Source organism: Lepisosteus oculatus, chromosome 7 (assembly GCF_040954835.1).
Source record: "Lepisosteus oculatus isolate fLepOcu1 chromosome 7, fLepOcu1.hap2, whole genome shotgun sequence".
In the NCBI taxonomy this organism is placed as follows: Eukaryota; Metazoa; Chordata; class Actinopteri; order Semionotiformes; family Lepisosteidae; genus Lepisosteus; species Lepisosteus oculatus.
The window spans coordinates 56,919,220-56,937,707 of NC_090702.1; the positions used below are offsets into that span (position 1 = coordinate 56,919,220).

General features: G+C 44.7%; 1 protein-coding gene across 3 annotated transcripts in view; it reads right to left on the reverse strand.

Annotated features, from left to right (window-relative positions):
* Window positions 1–10,352: 10,352 nt before the first annotated feature.
* Window positions 10,353–18,488, reverse strand: part of chst11 (carbohydrate (chondroitin 4) sulfotransferase 11) — a 92,331-nt gene continuing 84,195 nt past the window's right edge. For all 3 annotated transcript variants that reach the window (XM_006633053.3, XM_006633052.3, XM_069192895.1), the window contains exon 3: window positions 10,353–17,750. In XM_006633053.3, coding sequence (XP_006633116.1) covers window positions 16,896–17,750 — 855 coding nt within the window. In that variant the 3' untranslated portion in view covers window positions 10,353–16,895. The remainder of the gene's footprint in view (window positions 17,751–18,488) is intronic.

The window sequence follows — 18,488 nt, forward strand, 5'->3', positions numbered from 1 at the left end:
ATGATCCAACACATAAAAAACTCACAGTGGACCATTCCAAGACTGGGCTGGTATAACAACAAGGTATTGGCCATCGTTTAAAAAAACAAGACCTTATCTCATTGTTCATGACACTAGGGGTGTGCCCATGGTATTCTGTCTGAACTCCACTCTGGTCTCACTAAAATTCCTCCATAATTCACCCAGTGTGGCAGTTTTTCTCTTTTCCCACAATCTGTATGCAGAATGGCTGCTGTGTGTCTCCTAGGAGGGGCTGCTGGTGCAGAATGGCCACTGTGTGTCTCCCAGGAGGGGCTGCTGGTGCAGAATGGCCCCTGTGTGTCTCCCAGGAGGGGCTGCTGGTGCAGAATGGCCCCTGTGTGTCTCCCAGACATGAGAGACTGTCTTTGAGTGGGTGGAAGATGTAGAAAGTCTTGAAGACCCGCCGTCCATGAGCGATCCACAAGCAGCTGGAGAGAACCTGGGCAACTCTACCAAGAAGAAAGGTTGCACCAAACGCGCCTGCAGAGCTGGTAGAGACGCAAAAAGACGTGTGGCTACAATCTTCTGCCAAAGGTTTTGCCAGCCTACTGTAGGTGCGCAGTCAGAATGCTTACACAATCAACAGGTCAGATTTTCTCTTTAGTTTCTGCTGACATTAACTAACTTTTCTTACCCTTAGAAGTCTACAGTTGGAGCATTCAGGCTTTGAATAAAATATTAAGATTAGAAAAAAATAATATTTAAATGGTGCCCCATTGTGTGAAATTTCAATAATCTTGTAATTTCTGACAATGGGACACCTTAGGAAAGGTCTGAACACTTTTGTTCACTGTATTTGAGTGCTTTGGGATTTTTAAGGAGTAAAATGCTATTTTCAGGCTGGGTTATTATTATAAACTTTCACTTGACATCTTAAGGCACAGGTACTGTACATAACTACCCATCGTCTTAATGGCTAGTAACCCAGATCGTGACCCAGGTCCAGATTTGAAACTAGGGCTGCACCCTCAACAATCTGAAGTTCAAGTAAGGAGCTGCGTCAGCATGTGTAAGCTGCAAAGGAGCAGGTAAAGCTTTATTACCCGCTGAAAAAAGAAGAAAAGAAACACATTTCGGCTTCAACAATGTTAGGATATCAAGTTAAAAGCACAGAATTTGAGATCGAGGGATGGAAGGCGTCATTCAGAATAGTGCGTCTGTCTCAAGACCTCTCCAATTCTTTCACGGTCTCCTGGGCTCAGACCATGGTAGAACTAGTCCACAACCGAAAAGGAGACTTAAAAAGGGTCCTTATTTGTTTACGAGACAGCAGGCAAGGGATGGAACAGTTGGAGCAAGCAATAACTTTCCCCCCAAAATCTTGAACAGCAGTTGGCACACCTTCCTCCTGGAGTCCTACAGACGCCCTCCCTCAGCAGAGCTCGGCCTCTGGCTCCACCCCTGCGACCTCCCACTGCTGCCCTAAAGGCACCCCTGCTCTTTTACACCATACCTCACATTATTCACACACAAAAATGAAGTGTTTCTGTATTTTAGATTTCCCAAAATCATTAAACTGCGGGTCTTGCTGAGGAGGATGGCCCCTCCAGGCCACAAGAGGGCGCTGTGCAAACAGGCCAGCGGCCATCCAGTGATTTCCTAGAAACCATTCTGCCCTGACTCTGGGTGTGGTTTTGATACTTATACCAGGTGAGGGAGACAAAGGAGTAGCTACAGTTCATTAACATTAACACATATTTACACCGCACTGTTTACAAATTCTGCTTTGTCTTCTTCCATTCTGTTTTTTTCTGGCCTGTGATACTGTGAACAGAAAAGGTAAGTCCCAAGTCTTTGGTTTGTTTTTTTACAGGCCTTCAACAAGCACTGCAGGCCAATGGGATGGCTTCCATCATGGTGTGCGGTGTTTGTCACCGTGCTATAGAAAATACACTGCTGCTCTGGACTCAGGCCAGAGAGGAGCAACCAGGGGCTGAGAGGACCGTGCTACACTGACCACTGAAGAAACTGAACCTGTTTAGTAGTGAACAAAAGAGGGATTGCAAATTCCTCCTAAGCACTGACAAAGTCAAACAGGCTGCATCACAGCCCAGAGGACACAAGTGGAAACCACTTGCTTTCAGTGCACAACGACACGCCCCAGCAGGGTGATAGAAATGTCACAGGTTGAGAGCGTATGAAGGCTTTCTCTTGCATGCAGCCTCATTGGCCCATATTACTTCATTGGTAGCAACTCAACTCAAATCAAAATCAAAATCAAATCAAAGTTTATTCATCAAATGCACGACAATACGGCATGCAGCAGTAGTTGCTGGCAATGAAATGTCTGTGACTAACCCAGATTCCAGACATTCACGACTCTTTTTTGTGTTTGTAAAGAGGTGTTGTGTTGTGTCACTCTTGGTCGTGTTTGTAAAGAGGTGTTGTTGTGTTTGTAAAGAAGTGTTGTTGTGTCACTCTGTCATGTTATAAAGAAGTGTCGTGTCACTCTTTGTCGTGTTTGTAAAGAGGTGTTGTGTTGTGTCACTCTGTTTGTAAAGAGGTGTTGTTGTGTCACTCTGTCGTGTTTGTAAAGAAGTTTTTCCGAATCTCCATCCTAAATGATTTTTCTTTTAGATTCCAGTTATGACCCCTAGGTGTTTCACTACTGAGTGTGAATTACTTGTCTAAGGATTAGTCCTGTCTATATCCCTCTTAATCTCCTTTGTTGTACACTGAATAGATTAAGATCTCTTAATCTGTTTGCATATGACGATCTGACAGCAAGACTCATCATGCTCTTGGCTCTTTGAACTGTTCCTAAGGCTGTAATATTATTTCTGTGGCATGATGACTAAGACTGAACTCTGTATTCAGAGGCGATCTTTGCACTGCTTCGTCCTTCTTAATCCCCTGTTGTCTCTTAAACTGTCCTCTAGCCTTTGCTTTTGTAGTGCTGAAAAAATGCTTCATGTTATTTTCTGCCGCTGTAGCGATATTTTCTTATTTCTCCCTCTTGGCGCCTGAAGCCTGGTAAAATCTTTTTCTGTTTTTGAAAGGGCTCATTGTGCAGTGTGTGTGCAGTACCATCTTCATTTGGATTTTCTTAATTTTTCCCTTTAATTTCCTATTTAGCCCATGTCTGGCTCACCTTGGACTTGTTTAAGAAATGGCAAACAAATTCATTCTTAAAGTATGACCTTCAAAATCCTTCTTCTCTTGACTCTGAATCCATCTGTTCCCAGTTCACCGATCGGCAGCTCTGCCTCATGTTTGCTTTTCTAAAATAATATACCCTAATTTAAGACTCAGGCTTCAGAGATTTAAAGTATACATCAACAGTTACCATTTTGTGGTCACCGTTTCCCAGTGGCTGTATCACGTCTATTGCCTTAATTGTAGCCTTGTTTGAAAAGATTAGGTCAATGAGAGCATCTTTTCTAGTAGGTTCCTGTACAGTGTGAGCTAGGCTCCTATCATTAACCATTTCCACAAATTTCAAGTGCTGTATTCCCCTTCACAGTAAAAAAAAAACCTTAATAATGAACTGATAAAAACAAAATTAGTTTTGAAACAATACTGCAAATGTTCACCTCAATTGAACATTTTAAAATACAAATTGTTATACAGACGTTAAGTCCAGTAACTGGTTAAACTCGTGCCCCAAACCAAGATCCTGTCAGGATACTGGTATCACCTTAATAAAAGCAGTTGGCAGAGATCCTGCGTGTTTTTTCCTGTGCCTCAGCGCACTGTGAGGTAGGCCAGATGGTGACTGTTTACATGTCCTGCAGTGTCCACTATGGCCAGAAAGAGCAAACAGAGCCAGGACTGAGCCTCTTGGACAGTCATATTTTTTAACACTCTCTTGCTAAAGCATGTGGACAAACAGAAGGAAATTCCTGTGTCTCAAGCAGAGATTTGTGTTGATGGATGAGAGGAGACCTTTTACAATGTTCTGGGAAAATTTCTAAACACGCCTGCAGAAGTTTAAAGATGTCACATGATTACAGGTCAGCCGCTTGACCTTTGATCCCTGACTGCGTAAGGAACACAAGGGACAAGCTTTCCCCTTATCCTCTGTGGACATTCTCTCTGTTCATTAGTTTTTCTTTTTTTATTTAAAATGATAAAATTCAGCCATGCTCCTTTTCTCATTCAGCCTTGTTTTCTTGTCTAAGAAATTGGTGTATTGGGGGTTCTCTGAAAATCCTTCTTTTTGGGCAGGAAAGACGTAGTTAAGTGGATGTAGAGATTCTCAATAAATCTGAGCCTCATATCCATTTGACTGTGTTCAGGAACAGACAGGACCGAGCTTTTTGGGGTGGAATCATCCCAGCTGTTCGACAGGGGACGTCCAGTGGCCTTACTGTTAAACCTGCTTATCATCAGATGTGAATCTGCTACAGCCATGATTCCTCCAGCAGTGCTTTGAAGATGTTCACTAATCCTTCTGCTGGGCAACACAGATTGATGTAGTTCAGGTGGGGAGCTGCATCAGCAGGCGTAGGCTGCAAAGGAACAAGTAAAGAATAAGAAAGAGAAGAAAGGAAACGCAACATTTCAGCTGTAGAGCCTTCTTCGGGTGTGAAGAAGGCTCCACAGCCGAAACATTGTGTTTTCTTTCTTCTCTTTTCAGCCCGGAATAAACCTGTTACTTGGTTCCAACACAGATTGATGTAGAGGCATTGAGCGTGCTAACAAAACATGCATCACCTGATGAATTGAATAACAAGCCTATTAAAAAGGAACAGCGAGCTGTAATCTGGCCGTATGTCCCTGATCACAGTGTGAGAGATCAGGCGGGGCCCAGTTCTGCTGCAGGCCCCAGCCTCACATCTGCCATTACTGAAGCTTTGAGAGGAAATTGTGCCCATGGATTAACAAGCGCTTTAATTAGACTTGCAATCTGCCACAGCAGGTGGAAACGCAGACGTGATGCAATGAATATCAATGAAAAGATTTACAAGCAATGCCTTAGAATTGCAAAAGAGAATTACAGTAATTGAAGTAGAAATATATTATATAGTCTAAAAAATGCGTCCGTGTCTTGGACAGAGACGGCTCCATATTTAGCATTGTGAGTGAAATTCTTATGAATAGGAAAGTGAATTCAGCCTGAGTTCTGTTTTAAACTATCATTCTTCTGAAGCAAGAGGAAAAGAGTTTTGGAATTTCCCTAACCCAACACAGCTCATTAGTATCGTAAAGCTCTTTATTCTTCCATGGATCTGTTGATTTGCGGTGAGAATAGTAAAGACGCTCTTCTTTGCCAACAGCCCATGGCAAATGAATGTAAGGATCTATCCTCAAACAACGCTGACCCTTTCCAAGCGTGAAGAGAGAGTTTCTGATGCTTTTCTTTGTATACAGACATTTCAGAAAAAGGTTATCTACAGCTGCTGTTTCTGTCAATTCAAATTGATTGAGATTGAAGGGAACAAGGCGAGTGGTTATCATGGAACAAGGAGGCTGATTTCCCGACAGAAGCTCCGAGCGCAGGTTAATTTAATCAGGGGTTAAAAATCAGCTCGACTGAAAACACCTCTTCCCCGGTGCTGGCAGATTCTGTAGATGTCAGTACTGCAGCTGATCTGGAGACTCTAGTAATACTTTCGGCTGGTGAGCTTCTTCAGGTGTGAGGGAAGGGAGGAACGCAGCAGGGAAGTAAAGCCCAGGAGGAAGAAGGACAGAGGAGGTGAGAGTGGGTGTGCCAGCTGAGGGAGATCTGGGAAAGACGTGCGAACAGCTGAGATCTGTAAATGAATGGAGAGGCTGCAGGAAGAAATTAGTCGATCATTGAGAACAGGTTGAAAGACACTCTTGGCTTCTGAAGCCGTGCTGGAATATGAGTCCTGGAAGCCCGTTGAAAGGATGGAGATGGAAAGGTCAGTGAGGTCACGGCTGGGAGAGATGGGAGAAATGGGGGACTCCTGGAGCAGAACCCCTCCTGCAAGAGATGCAGTAGATGGCTGCACTGCTGGAACAACGCCTTGTGAGGGGTATCCACAGTCCCGTTGGAGCAAGTGGGAAGGAGGTGGCGGTCAGTCCGCGGTGTGGACGGAGAGGCGTGTCCAGAGAAGGAAGAGTGGTGGGAGGTGCGCTGGCTGACGTGGTGTAGGGATTGCGGTCGCTGACTGCTGAAGCAGGCAGCAGCGATGGCACAGTCATCGATGTGTCGCTTGTAGAGTCCAGCGGAGAAGTCAGTACAGGGGCAGAAGTAGCGTTCGACCCCCCAGCTGACTCAGATATTGGCATGACTGGGTCCCACCCTGGTACCCTTGGCCAATCTGCTGCCCTGCTGGTAGAAAAGGTTATTGACAGGAAATGCGTTCAGGGTGGGGACCACTCCAGGGGGCGCTGTAAGCGTGTGGGTGAGAGGGTCCTGCGCTGCATGGCTGTAAATTGTGTTTGAGAGCCGTGAGACCGCCGTCGGACCAAGGTCGGTCATAAAGCTGAACCATTCTGGACCCTGAAACTGAAAACTTAGGCAGCTGGAGAGCAAGGCTGTCGGCCTTACTACAGTATAGAAAGATTTCCCCTACATCTTGCTTGTTAAAGGTGTTTTTGACTTTGCTAAAGTGACTTCTTTTTCTTGTTCATATCCCAAGTTGCCCATTAAGAGTGATGATAAATACCAAGAACTGTCTCTGTGCAGGAATTTTGAGACTTTGGTGTCCTATTAAAACATTCTGCTTTAGCAATCCTTGTGTTAGAACCGCACAAAGTAATTGGTGAGATTTCCGTCTCTAATGTGCTTTAAATCTCCAGCGGGGTTTCTCTGCACACTTGGCTGATCTGTCTGCAGTCCTACAGAGCCAATGAGAAAGACCCCCTTGGTCATCGTTTATTCTCCATATACTGGAGAGTGTCCTGAGTGTCCAAGCAGACACCTCTGCACAGGCTGGCTGATCGGAATGGCTCCTGTGTCCAGTAACAGTTAGCAGCAGCGCTTGTTAACTCACCAGGAGGACGGAGCCTGCAGATTGGAAATAATGAGAAGCCAGTCTGTGATCCGGTCCCAGACTTCAGTGCTGAAAATGGAAAGCAGTTATTTTGAAGTGCTAAGGTTTTAGCTGTAGGTTGTCGCGTGCCAGGTTGCTGTGGTCAGGTTGCCGGGCTCCAGCAGTGTGTGCAGTGGAAAACTGGTGCTGTTCAGGCTCCGAGGGGACTGGGGAGGACTGGTATCGCTGCTGAGACTCAAACTGACGGAGAAGTCTGGTGTTTCTGCAGAAAGTGTGCTTGTGACAAGCTGGAGGAGGGCTGCAGCTTCTCTCTGTCCCGGTCAGCACTCGAGGTACAGGAGGAATCTGTCTCCTGGAATCCGGCTGAAGGAGAACACACAAAGGAAGACCAGGACTTGGCTAATGGCAGGGATATGTGCCTGACCTGTAAGAGCAGAGGGAAGGCTGCTCCTTCACAAAACTTCACTCTTTGCTCATTTCAGTTCAAAATCATGCTGCCGCGGGAGGAGTGATTGGATTGGCAGTCAAGCATTCAGTAAAGAGACATCCAGTGACCTCTGACAGCCTTAACAGCTTCCAAACAGGCTCTCGGCTTCTCCGGAGAAATGTGTCCCTACTCCTCTGAGGCACAGGCAGTGAGGAATAAGTGCACTAATGAGATTACTGGATTGCTGTAACTTATCAGAGGAATCCTTTTAGGAACTGGTCGCCCTGTGCTCCCTCTGTATTTCGTCCTTGCACTGACACACCTGTTCCCTCTCCAGTCCAGGAGACATATTCCTCTTCGCTTGGGCCATACTTTAGTTTCCCCCTGTCAGTGTACAGTTCTCCCCAGTGCTCCGCGCCCCGGCAGTCCCTGACTCAGCAGTATCGAAGTGCTCTGGAAGAAACTCCAGCTCCCTCTGAGCGATGGATTGGCGTTGGCTCTGCTGCAGTTTCAGAGCTGGTGGCAACAGTGAAATCTATACCTTTGCTCTAGTTAAAATAAAGAAACAGATCCTCTACTGAAGCATTCATATGAGGCTGTACGCAATAACAACCAATGTGTTCAAGTAGGAGCAATACCTTTAATAGTTAAGAGCGACCTGGGACTTTCACTGCTGACAGCCTGAACCCTGACTGTAGAAATATTACCAGGCTGAAACAGGAAAGGCGCTCGCGTCCAGGCCTTCTCATCTTAATTGGGGCAGATTACTACGAGAAGCACTATCGGGCCTAATCTGATTCTCCCGGTCTTTTTTCTTCATGTGCTTCAGTGCTCATGCAGCAGTAGGTTTTATTTTAAGTCGAAAAATCAACAGCACTAAAAGAAATGATCTAGCTCGTGACTATGAAATTTGAACGCTGGCAAAGTCACTTAATAAAACAAAATCACCCGTTTTGTGCTCACAGGAGATTTGTGCCTCTTCAGGGATTCGTCTTCTGGAGATCCTGGGGATTAATTTAACAGGAGTCGGCCAGCCTCTGCTCTGCTGATACAGGAAGCATCTACTGCTGTTCCCAGAGCTGTTTACAGAGGGCTGAGCACTGTGTAGTTAGGTAATATATAAAGACTGGGATGTCAATATTGAGACTGTTTTCCCGTTTCCCTGCGAAGAGATGGGTATCTTGGGGAATAAGCATTCCTTCATGGTTAAATATTATTTCCATGAACCTTCTGCATTTGACCTTTGTGGTACCTTTGCAGTCATAATTAAAACATGCAAATGTAAGAAAGTTAACAAACGAGAGGAGGCCGTGTGGCCAATCTGGCTGGTTGGGTCATTAATCCTTAATAATAAGGCTGGGTGGCTTGTTCCAGACTCCTACAGCTCTCTGTGCAAAAGATGCACTTGGTTTTAAATACATGTCCACAGAGTTTCTGCTTGTGTCCTCTGACTCCGGTTTCCCTGTTGACTTTGTCAGTGCCTTTACGGATTTTGAATACTTGAATCTAGTCCTCCTTGATAGCAAGAATAAACAGTTTAAATTATTTCAGCCTGTCTTCTGTTCCTCCTTCTCTGGACTGATTCCAATAGTATCAAAAAATATAATTTTATAATGTGGCGACCAAATTGAAATTTTACACAATATTCGTTAATTAAGTCTTACTTGTAAATTGTACAATTTTAACAATTATTGATTTAAATTATTTATTTTTAGTTGCTAAAAGTGCTACCTAACATGCTACCATTGTTTGGCTAATAATTGCTTCCTTGCATTGTTTCAAATGACGTGTCAACATAAACACCATAAACGCTTGTCTACGTTAAATGTGACCAAATAAGACCATTTGCCCATCATGAAATTTAAATCTGTTTGAATTGAAGGTTCTGTGGTGTGTTCTAAGCCTCTTATTTTGATATCATTTGCCTTTAATTCCTTTAATGCCTTTGTATTGGAGCATATGTGGAAATAAGCATTCCATTGTACCTGTGCACGTGGCAACAAACTGAACTGAAACATGACTAGTTGACTCACCTTACTAGCATGAAGGTCATTGACCTAAATCGGGAAGCGCAGGGGTGCTAGTGCAGATCCCCGAGGTACTCCACTAATGAAATCACCCCTGCTGAACCTCTACCCTGATCTCTACTGTTTTCTTTCCAGGCCTCAGTTAAACACATGTATTGCACTATCTGATACCTACAATTTTAGAATTAGCCTTTCGTATAGCATTTTATGAAAAGCCTTCTCAAAGCCTAAATATAACATATCCTATAGGCTGTTTGTACCTCTAACTGCTATCGCTTGCTCAGAATGAGCAATGTTCGTCAGCAAATTTACTTTTCTACATCAACGCTATTGCTTTAAGTGTTAAGTCCTCGTTGTAATTTCCATTGCTTTACATCAAGTCAGATTTATTGATTCACCTATAATTACTTTGTCACCCCTCTGATGGGGTGCTACATTAAAAATTCTCTGGACTCAGCTTTGCCCGTCTTGAGCGACTGTTGTATGTTTTATGTTCCTGGCCTATGTAAATATCATCACTTGGCTTGTTTCCTTAAGGATAGGTGGTAGGATACCGTCAGGGCCTGGGTACAAGGAAGTACTGCTCCCACTGGGTTTCAGTAGCAACAGGTTTTCATTCCATATCAGCTCTTAATCACTTAAATCAGCTCACTATTGACTTGATGGAACCAACTAACCAGCTTCTCCCAGCTCTTCAGGTTCTTGAACAGACCCATAAGGCTGATAGATACCTACAGACCTGTAAGAGTAGCTGAAGCAGGTGTATTTCTGTGCCAATGCTATTTCATACAGAAATTAGTCTTTGCTGAGCCTAGGGCTGTCGACAGTTTTGTCCTTCGTAAATACTCAAGTGAAATAGTCATTTCATAAATAAAATAAAATAGCCATTTAACACATAAGACAAATCCCTGCCATCCATTAGAATCTAAAAAAGACAAATACAATAAGAAGGAAATGGCACAGAGGCAGCCAAAGTTTGAATTGCAGTTTTATTTGAGAAAACACCTGAAGATGACTTTGCCTGCGTACTCCTGCGGTCTGCCTTTCAAACAGCAGCCCTGCCACAGGAGACCGCAGAGCCGATTTAGATAAAGGACTCCGAATTATGTAGCCTTGCCTGAAACAATTCATTAGGAAAAAAATCTCCATCTCGAATAAACCTCTTCTGAATAAATAAATAAATTAGAACAATAGTAAGAATCTGAGAGTTTCTTTACACATGGAATCATTTGCTATACAGTAGACAGTGTGGGGCTCCTGAACAACGTTCATGAATGTCGTCAGACTTCATTCTTCCCAGCAACACCCCAGGGCACAGCCACCTCATCAGACCTGTGGCCGTTCCCCCTGCTCCACGACAGAACTTTGCTCCAGCCAGGACCTTCCAATTGATGAAGAGCTGGACCGCGATGAGCTTTCTCAAAGTCCTGAGGACATGGACTGGAGGGGCCCCAGCATGGTGAGTGACAGCTGTGCTCTGGAGGATTGCTGGAAACCCCAACACTACAGTCACATTGACCCAGCAGGAATTTACATCATTTATAGTGCAGCTTCTTTTGTGATGAAACAATGAGGTTTATTCTGACGTTCTTGATTTTAAAAAGCATAGCAGTACGGCTGGTTTAAATGTAATACTGATGCTTTCTGAGAGATGGTCAGGTTACAAGCCAAGGTTACACACTGAATTTTTGAAAGATAAAATATGGATACAGCTGTGTGAAAGAAGCTATGTGATTAAAACTTTACATACAGTGTATATGTTATTTTGTTTCTATTTGAAACACGAGATCTAGACCCTCTGGTGTATCCCCTGCAGCTCAGCCTGTCGTGCTGGGACTCCTGCCTGGGTCCTGCACACTGTTTTCAATCCAGGTCCTGCCTGGACCAGACCGCGTGTTTGAAGTTGCCCCCTAAATCAATATTAAAACTGCTAACAGGCAATGAATGCTTCAATACCTTACCTGACACAGTTTATACCTGAAGAATGACAAAAATACACTAAAGAAGAGCTCCTTGAGTCTGAAAACATACACTTCCAGTATTTGCACAATTGATATACTACTGTTATGAAGTAACTGATGGAGAAAGAACACAAACACCGCTGCCTGGCCTAGCTGCTCGGAGAGGGGTGCTGGTTAATTAACAGGGACACCTAAGCTGTTGTAAAACTTTAACTACTCCCAGGTGTTTAGTATGCGTGGAAATTTAGGCTAAGGCATTCTGGAACAGCAGGACGTGCTGTTTAAGCTGAGGCAATTAGGAAAAAACATTGATCTCTCTTGTTTAATATTACCTCTAGTTTCTTTCCGATTCAAGGGCAATTTCATGCACGAGGTCTGTCTTGAACCTCCTGGCAGGAGTATTAATCTTAGTCACTTCCACACAGTAGTGCTAGATTATTCTGCAGGTGATAATATTTTTTCAAAAAATACACTCAGTAAGTACATTTTAAAGGACTTCTTATACCATCTTCATTCTTCTGAGGCATGCAGATGTAACATATTTGGATCTGAGGGCAGATGTCATTTGTCTGCCCAAAGCTGAAATTCTTGCAAAAGAGCTGGGAGCACTTTGTCAGGGAACGTGGGGGAAGTTTTTCAGCGTTGCACAATGCTGAATGGCCCATTGCAGGAGTAGAGTGTGTAACTTGCAAATGTTCCCATTTTGACTTAGAATAAAAACACTTTATGTTGCTGTAGACCAACCAGTCTAAAACAATTTGAGGAGCAAGACTGGCATTGAATTACAGAGCTCGAGAGACAGGTAATGAAGATGGTATAAAATAAGTCATTTTCTAGCACTGTACAGGTTTTGACACAAGCAGATGAGACTGGAACACAAGAAGAGCATCTTTCATAAAAACTAAAACTGTAGACTGAGAAAGGGCTCTTATGACACAGACATATTTTTTTTATACAACACTGGACAAAACAAAAACAAAATGAAGCATTTGTTTGTTATAAGGAAAGCCACAGAATCTGGAATTGACGAATATATTGATAGTTAAGATGCCTGTCTTTCCCCCCTGTGTAAACATCAGTTCTTATCAATGACAGTCAAGACGAGAGTGTGGCTACTTTCACCCCCAAACCTGTAGCTGTAACAGAGTCGTTCTTCTACAAAACTGTCAGTGAAGGAACAGGGCAAAGGAAAGATGAAACCGCTAAGCACAGAAGTGATTACATTAAACTGGAGCGTCTTGGGACTTTTTTACTTGCTTACACCTGGATTGGCGGTTTTAATCTGTCTAAATACTTTTTGGGGGGAGTCGGATGGATGAGATGTTCTGAAACTAACAGAAATGTACAAGTTTCCTGTACTTGAATTTTAAATTACTCTGTGCTGTGTTGTTTGGCCTTGCTTTGCTGACTTCATGAAATAGATTGTTAGAATTTTGTTTGGCACTAGATTAGACATTCGTCACTGTGTCCTGATGCAACAGGAACCACAATAAAGCACTTTGAGAGAGAGAGAGCTCATCATCAGAGTCTCTTGGTCCTTCATGAACGCCTAGTGAAGGATATCTGAAGGAATAATTAACAATCGGATGTGGTGAAACAGCAGAGTACCTGCTATACTAAAGTCCCAACAGACAACAGTTATTCTCAACAGTGATTCGTTCTGACACCCAGTTCGGAGCCCAAGACCCTTCAATCTAAGGTCACAGTATAAGACAAGATGGGAGTTGAACTACTGTAGGTACAGTCGGTCTGACAGAGGGACTTTGACTTCTCACCAGTGATTTAACTGATCTTTTATATAGAAACAAATGTTTCACTTGTCAGCTCCTCTTTGATCCTGTAGCACTGAGAATAAGAGAATTATCTGAGAATAATTCCTTTCCATTCGTGCCACTGCTGGTAACACTTTCTGCCAGTTCCCTGCTGCCAGAAACAGAGGCTTGGACACATTCATGGAAACCAGTTTCAGTTTAAAGGAGAGATGTGCAATAAAAAAGGAAAGGAAACAAAAAAAAATATTTTAAAAGTGTCTGTTTTTAATGGGGAATGTGGGCTGTACTCCACTAATCTTGTTTGTGCCTTGTGGGCTTCTATATGTGTTTTAAGACCCTTTTCATGGTCCAGGAAACAATGACACAAACCAAAGCATAAACTGCTTTTTTCCATTTTTAATTTCAGTAAATCCTAGACATTTACTGTTTCTAGACAGAGAGAAGTGAACCAGTAACTTGAAGTCTAAGTACTGCAACAACTCCGGCAGCCAGGTACACCAATCGTGGAGGTTTCCTTTTCAAAATCAGTTCCCACTTTCCTGCAATGCTAGTCATTATACCTGGTGCTCTGATGCCATAGTTGTTCTCTGGACTGTGATGTCAGAATTATCAGCAGGACAAGTACGGGAAAAACCCAATGAGCTAGATGGGTCACATGGCCTCCTGTCATTTGCAAACTTTACGTTTTTAGGACAATTTCAGCAGACAGATTCATTAGAGGGGGCAAAATCTAAGTCTCTATATCACAGGTGTAATAATAATAATAACATCACTTTATTAACCCTTTACAATTTCTTGCATTAGAAATTGTCTTTTCGCATGGTCTGTTCTGACATTTCTTCCATTTGTGCATTAAGCCTACTATTTGTGATCGTCTGGCTCAGCCTGAACCAGCACATAGGAGACAGAGGATGAAAAAATGGTAATACCTGAGTAAATTAGGGACACCTGGTTTATTGACAAAGCAAGGGTTTCCACACAGATGGGAGTCCTGCGTTAACTAAGCTAATGTCCCAGCATGCTTAGGCTCATGTGCCAATTCTTAGGGGTATCATGGCTGCAAGTGGACTTGGTGACTTTGAAGGAAGGGTGATTATTGGGAGCTGTTGATGGTTCAATAGCAAAGGTGTCCAAGGTGACAGGGTGATCTCTAAAAGAAGGACATCCTGTCACAGGAAGTGCTCACTCCAGTTTCCTGGTATCTACGCATTAATTCACAATGCAAGACAAAGCTGGCAGCAACTGCAGATCAGTTGACTGCCAATTTCACCCGGGACGTAAGCAGCCAGTTTAATCCAGGACTGTTCAAGCCGCTCATCACAGCGGGAGATGCACATGTGCGAGTCCAGTGGTGCAGGAGCACGGGCTGTGGAGTACTGAACAGTGGAGGAGGCTGATGTGGCCAGATGAGTCCTCCTTCACCATGTTCTCGCCAAAATAGACTAATGCACATGTGGCACAACCTGAAGATCCCTTCAGCCTTGAGCGCTGGGTTCCTACAGTGAGGGGTTCTGGTGGTTCTGTAATGCTGTGGGGCTCACTTGTCTAATGAGTTCACTGGGTTCACTCATTCCCTTAGATGGCAAGGTAAATTCTCAATGCTAATCACAACTTAATGGTCCATCTTCACCCCATGTTGCAGCATTTCCTTCCTGCTGGGAGGGGTGTCTTCCAGGATGACACACCCCCATCCACAGAGCACACATGGTTGCCCAGCGGTTTGATGAGCACGACACTGGTGTTGTCTATAGACGTGGTGACACGACACTTCTCATTGGTTTTCCCATTACTTTTTCCACTACCTGCGTCCTCCTCTGGCTGTGAAGTCATCTGGACTCTATTTTCTCCCAGATGAAATGTCAGAACAGTTTTATCACCTGCAAGTACTAAAGTACTTTAAGCTCATTTATTGGCCGATTGCAAGGCAAGTTTTATCGTGGCAGAATTGTATGAATTAAAGTTGATAACTTCCTTTGTGTGAGCTGCTGTAGTAGTAGTTCTAACTAGCACCTGATGCGCAAGACAAATGGAAATTTCACAGCTCTTGAGTTTCAAACAGAAACAGCTGATTGAGGTTCCTCTACAAGAAACTCCAGCCTGAATAGAACCAAAAATGTCTTAATTCCCTTTGAATATCAGGCCTGCTGCAGTATATTATATGATATCACCTGAAGTACAGCAGACTGCAGAATGCATTCACAGTACTGCAAATTTGAGCAGAAGCCAGTTTGTATATTTATCTTGGGCTACAAGTAAATGAGGTGCAGATTTGTAAAACAAGAGCAGTCTTGTAATCATGGGGATTTTAACCTGCACAGACAAGAGGCCTTCGTGGCTTCCAGAGTGAAGCAGTGCGTAAGAGATAGGGGTAGATGAGCTGTCGATAGAGACACAGGGAGCTGATGCCACAGAGTAACAGACACACAGACCTACTCATGCCCAGCTCACCCAGGGGTAAGACAGCTCTCAGAGACGCGACCCCACTCTCCCACAGACAATTACATCCTATTTACAGACCATCCATTATGGAAAGTGTAAAAAAGAAAACAAGAGAAACAGCGCAAACCAGATACAAACAACAATAATAATATTACTGACAGTTAGACTTTTATTTAAAAAAACTCTGCTTCCGACTGCCTGGAGACTTCTCTTTTTCACAAAGTCATTTAAATAATCTTTTGTTTTGCTGCTCGCAGCAACTTCTAAAAAAAAACCAAAACAAACAAACAAAAATCATTAAGTTACAAAGAGAAAGACATTGCCTCGTCATGAAGGCAGGGGTTCGAATTCTAGGTGCTCAGCCCTTTTCAGATGAACCGGCCCCTCGGTCCATCCCCTGTCCAGCGGACCGGACCCTCAGGAGGGGAGAGTGCTCACACCCTCGCCCTGAGCTGCTCTCTTGTGCCCGTTTCCAATCACCTCAGGTCGAAAACAACCTGCCCTGATATGTCTTAGTTGTCCTTTCGTTTGGTTTGACCAGCGCTTGCATTCCTCTTCCAGCTTTGCGCTGGCTTCATCAATCCTATTTCCTTTTGCTTTTCTGTCGTATTTACACAATTTTACATTTGTTTTTTCTTGTAAGATGCCCTGGGAAAATGCTTGTGCTGAGCAAATAAATAACAATAAAATACCATAATTTTAGGAATAAGGTGCTTTTGTTTTCGGTGGTCTGCTGAATCTATAGATTTTTGGAGGCGAAACGATTCACTTTATAGCAGTGTGCTGTTACTCACCATTAACCCTGCGTCATGCTCTCTAATGGGTCGATAGTGAACTAAGCAGAAGACATTTGGAGCAGGAACATACAAAGAGGTGGACCATGAAATTATTATTAATTGACACCTAACACACTTTATCACGGGACGTCTGGGGCTACGCACACTGCAGTGGCCGCCCGAGTCTCCAGAAGGTTTGGAAGTCACGGAGAAAACCTGTAGTACAGCTGAGCTGTAGTTTTCTCTCTGGAGCAAAACACGAGTCAAATTCCTGTAAACCAGCAGTTGTCCTGTTTTTTCGGGAGGGGGCTTCAGGAAGGACCTGTCCTAGCGTCCTGAATTTCAGAGAGAAGGTGACCACCCCCACTGTGAACATCCTTGAACAAGCAGATATAAAGTAAAACTTCTCCCCCCGACCACTCATGAGTAAAACTTTTAGGGAAATGCTGTAGCCACCCTGGAACTAATGATACCAAACCAGAGCCCAGACGCTCCCGCAGGTCTCAGGACTCTGTGATTGAACCCCTGCGTCGATGACAGCTTGCGACTCTCAAGTACCGCCCGTTCTCAGTCCATCTTCAGGTAGCTCGGTGTGGAGTAGTTGAACATGAGGAAGTCGAGCTTGTAGAGTTCGTAGAGCTGCGCCTGGTGGCGGGAGCTGATGTTCTGGAAGAACTCGGCTGTCATTTCGTCGGTAGTCCGGGTGGACTTGGCGTAGGTCGGGAACCGAAGGTAGTCGCTCACCCCGGCCAGCCGGAGGATGTAGTTGGAGTCCTCTTCCAGGGTCTCGTACTTGCCCACCAGGTCGTAGTGGATGTGGCACGGGTGGCAGAGGGAGTAGACCGTCTGCCAGTGCTCGTTCAGGGGCCCCTCCTTCTGCGTGGTGGGATCCACCAGGTAGCCCACGAACTCCTGGAACTTGACGTCACTGCCGTTGTGCAGGGCCTCCTGCGTCGCGTTCTTGCGGTGCCGCCGTATGATCTTGGTGCCGAAGCGCTTGTGGAAGGAGGTGTTGTACTTGAGGGTGAACTTGTTGCGGTAGGCAGACACCAGCCTCTCGAAGGGCTCCCGCACGAAGAGGAACTTGAGGTAGCTCTTCAGGCGGTGGTTGATCTCCGGGATGCTGTACTGGTTCAGCGTTTTGAGGTTGGACGGCACGTGGGCCTCGTTGGAAGGGATGTCCATGGGGTCGCTGTATTTGCCGCGCCCTGTCAGCACCATCATCACCCGCTTCCAGTTGGTACAGGCCACCTTGGGCACGTAGCAGTAGATCATCTCATGGTCCTCATCCACCACCATGTGCTTGAGGTCGCTGGGCGTCAAGACGCGCCGCTTGCGGCTGGCGGCGCTGTAGGCCCGGCAGGTCTCCGCCACTTGGTCCCGCCGCATCTGGTGCAGAACCGCGGTGCCGGAGAACTCCAGCTGTGGGAGACAGAGAGGGAAGAGGCGGCTGAGCCTGACGGGAGGCACCACGCTTGACGCAGGCAAGGATGTGGAGGTCAGCTGGAGCGTGCCACACGTCCAGGGCTCACAGGCCATCGCTCCCAGTCAGCCAGGACACTGGTCTACAGCCTCTCTTCATCTGACCTGCGCCGTTTCAAACGTGCCTTAAACTAACCTTTCTAGGTTTGGCGAAAGCGAAAGTGTTGTCAGTCTTAGGAACTTCTCTGAGCAAAATGCAAGCATTGTGATTCTGCACAAGGAACCTTTATTTCTTTGCGCAGCACGAAGAAAAGAGTTTTACCAGTCAGCTGTTTTGGGCTCATAAAGGCCGCTGTTCTGATAACGTCAAGGAGCTGTTATCAGCTGCCTGCAGGGAGCACCGCACAGCCAGGCCTGGATCTGCTGTGTGGTCTTTCTGTGTGCGGAGCTCCGCTCTTTCATTTCCTGCTTCATTTCCTCAGATTTCCATTTGATGATAAAGACTTTAGCGAACAAGTCTAAATTTCCTGGAAGTAACAGTGCTTTCAGAAACACTGACACAACAAGTGCATTTGATTTGCAGGCTAAAGCTCATCTTATCACACAGACCCCAAACAAAACAAAATAATCAAATAATTATTTTTTAGACACTCCACACAAAATGTACCAGTACACTCACCACGCACCAGCTCTCAGTGGGGAGGAGAACAGAATGATGAAGCCAGTTCAGAGATGGGG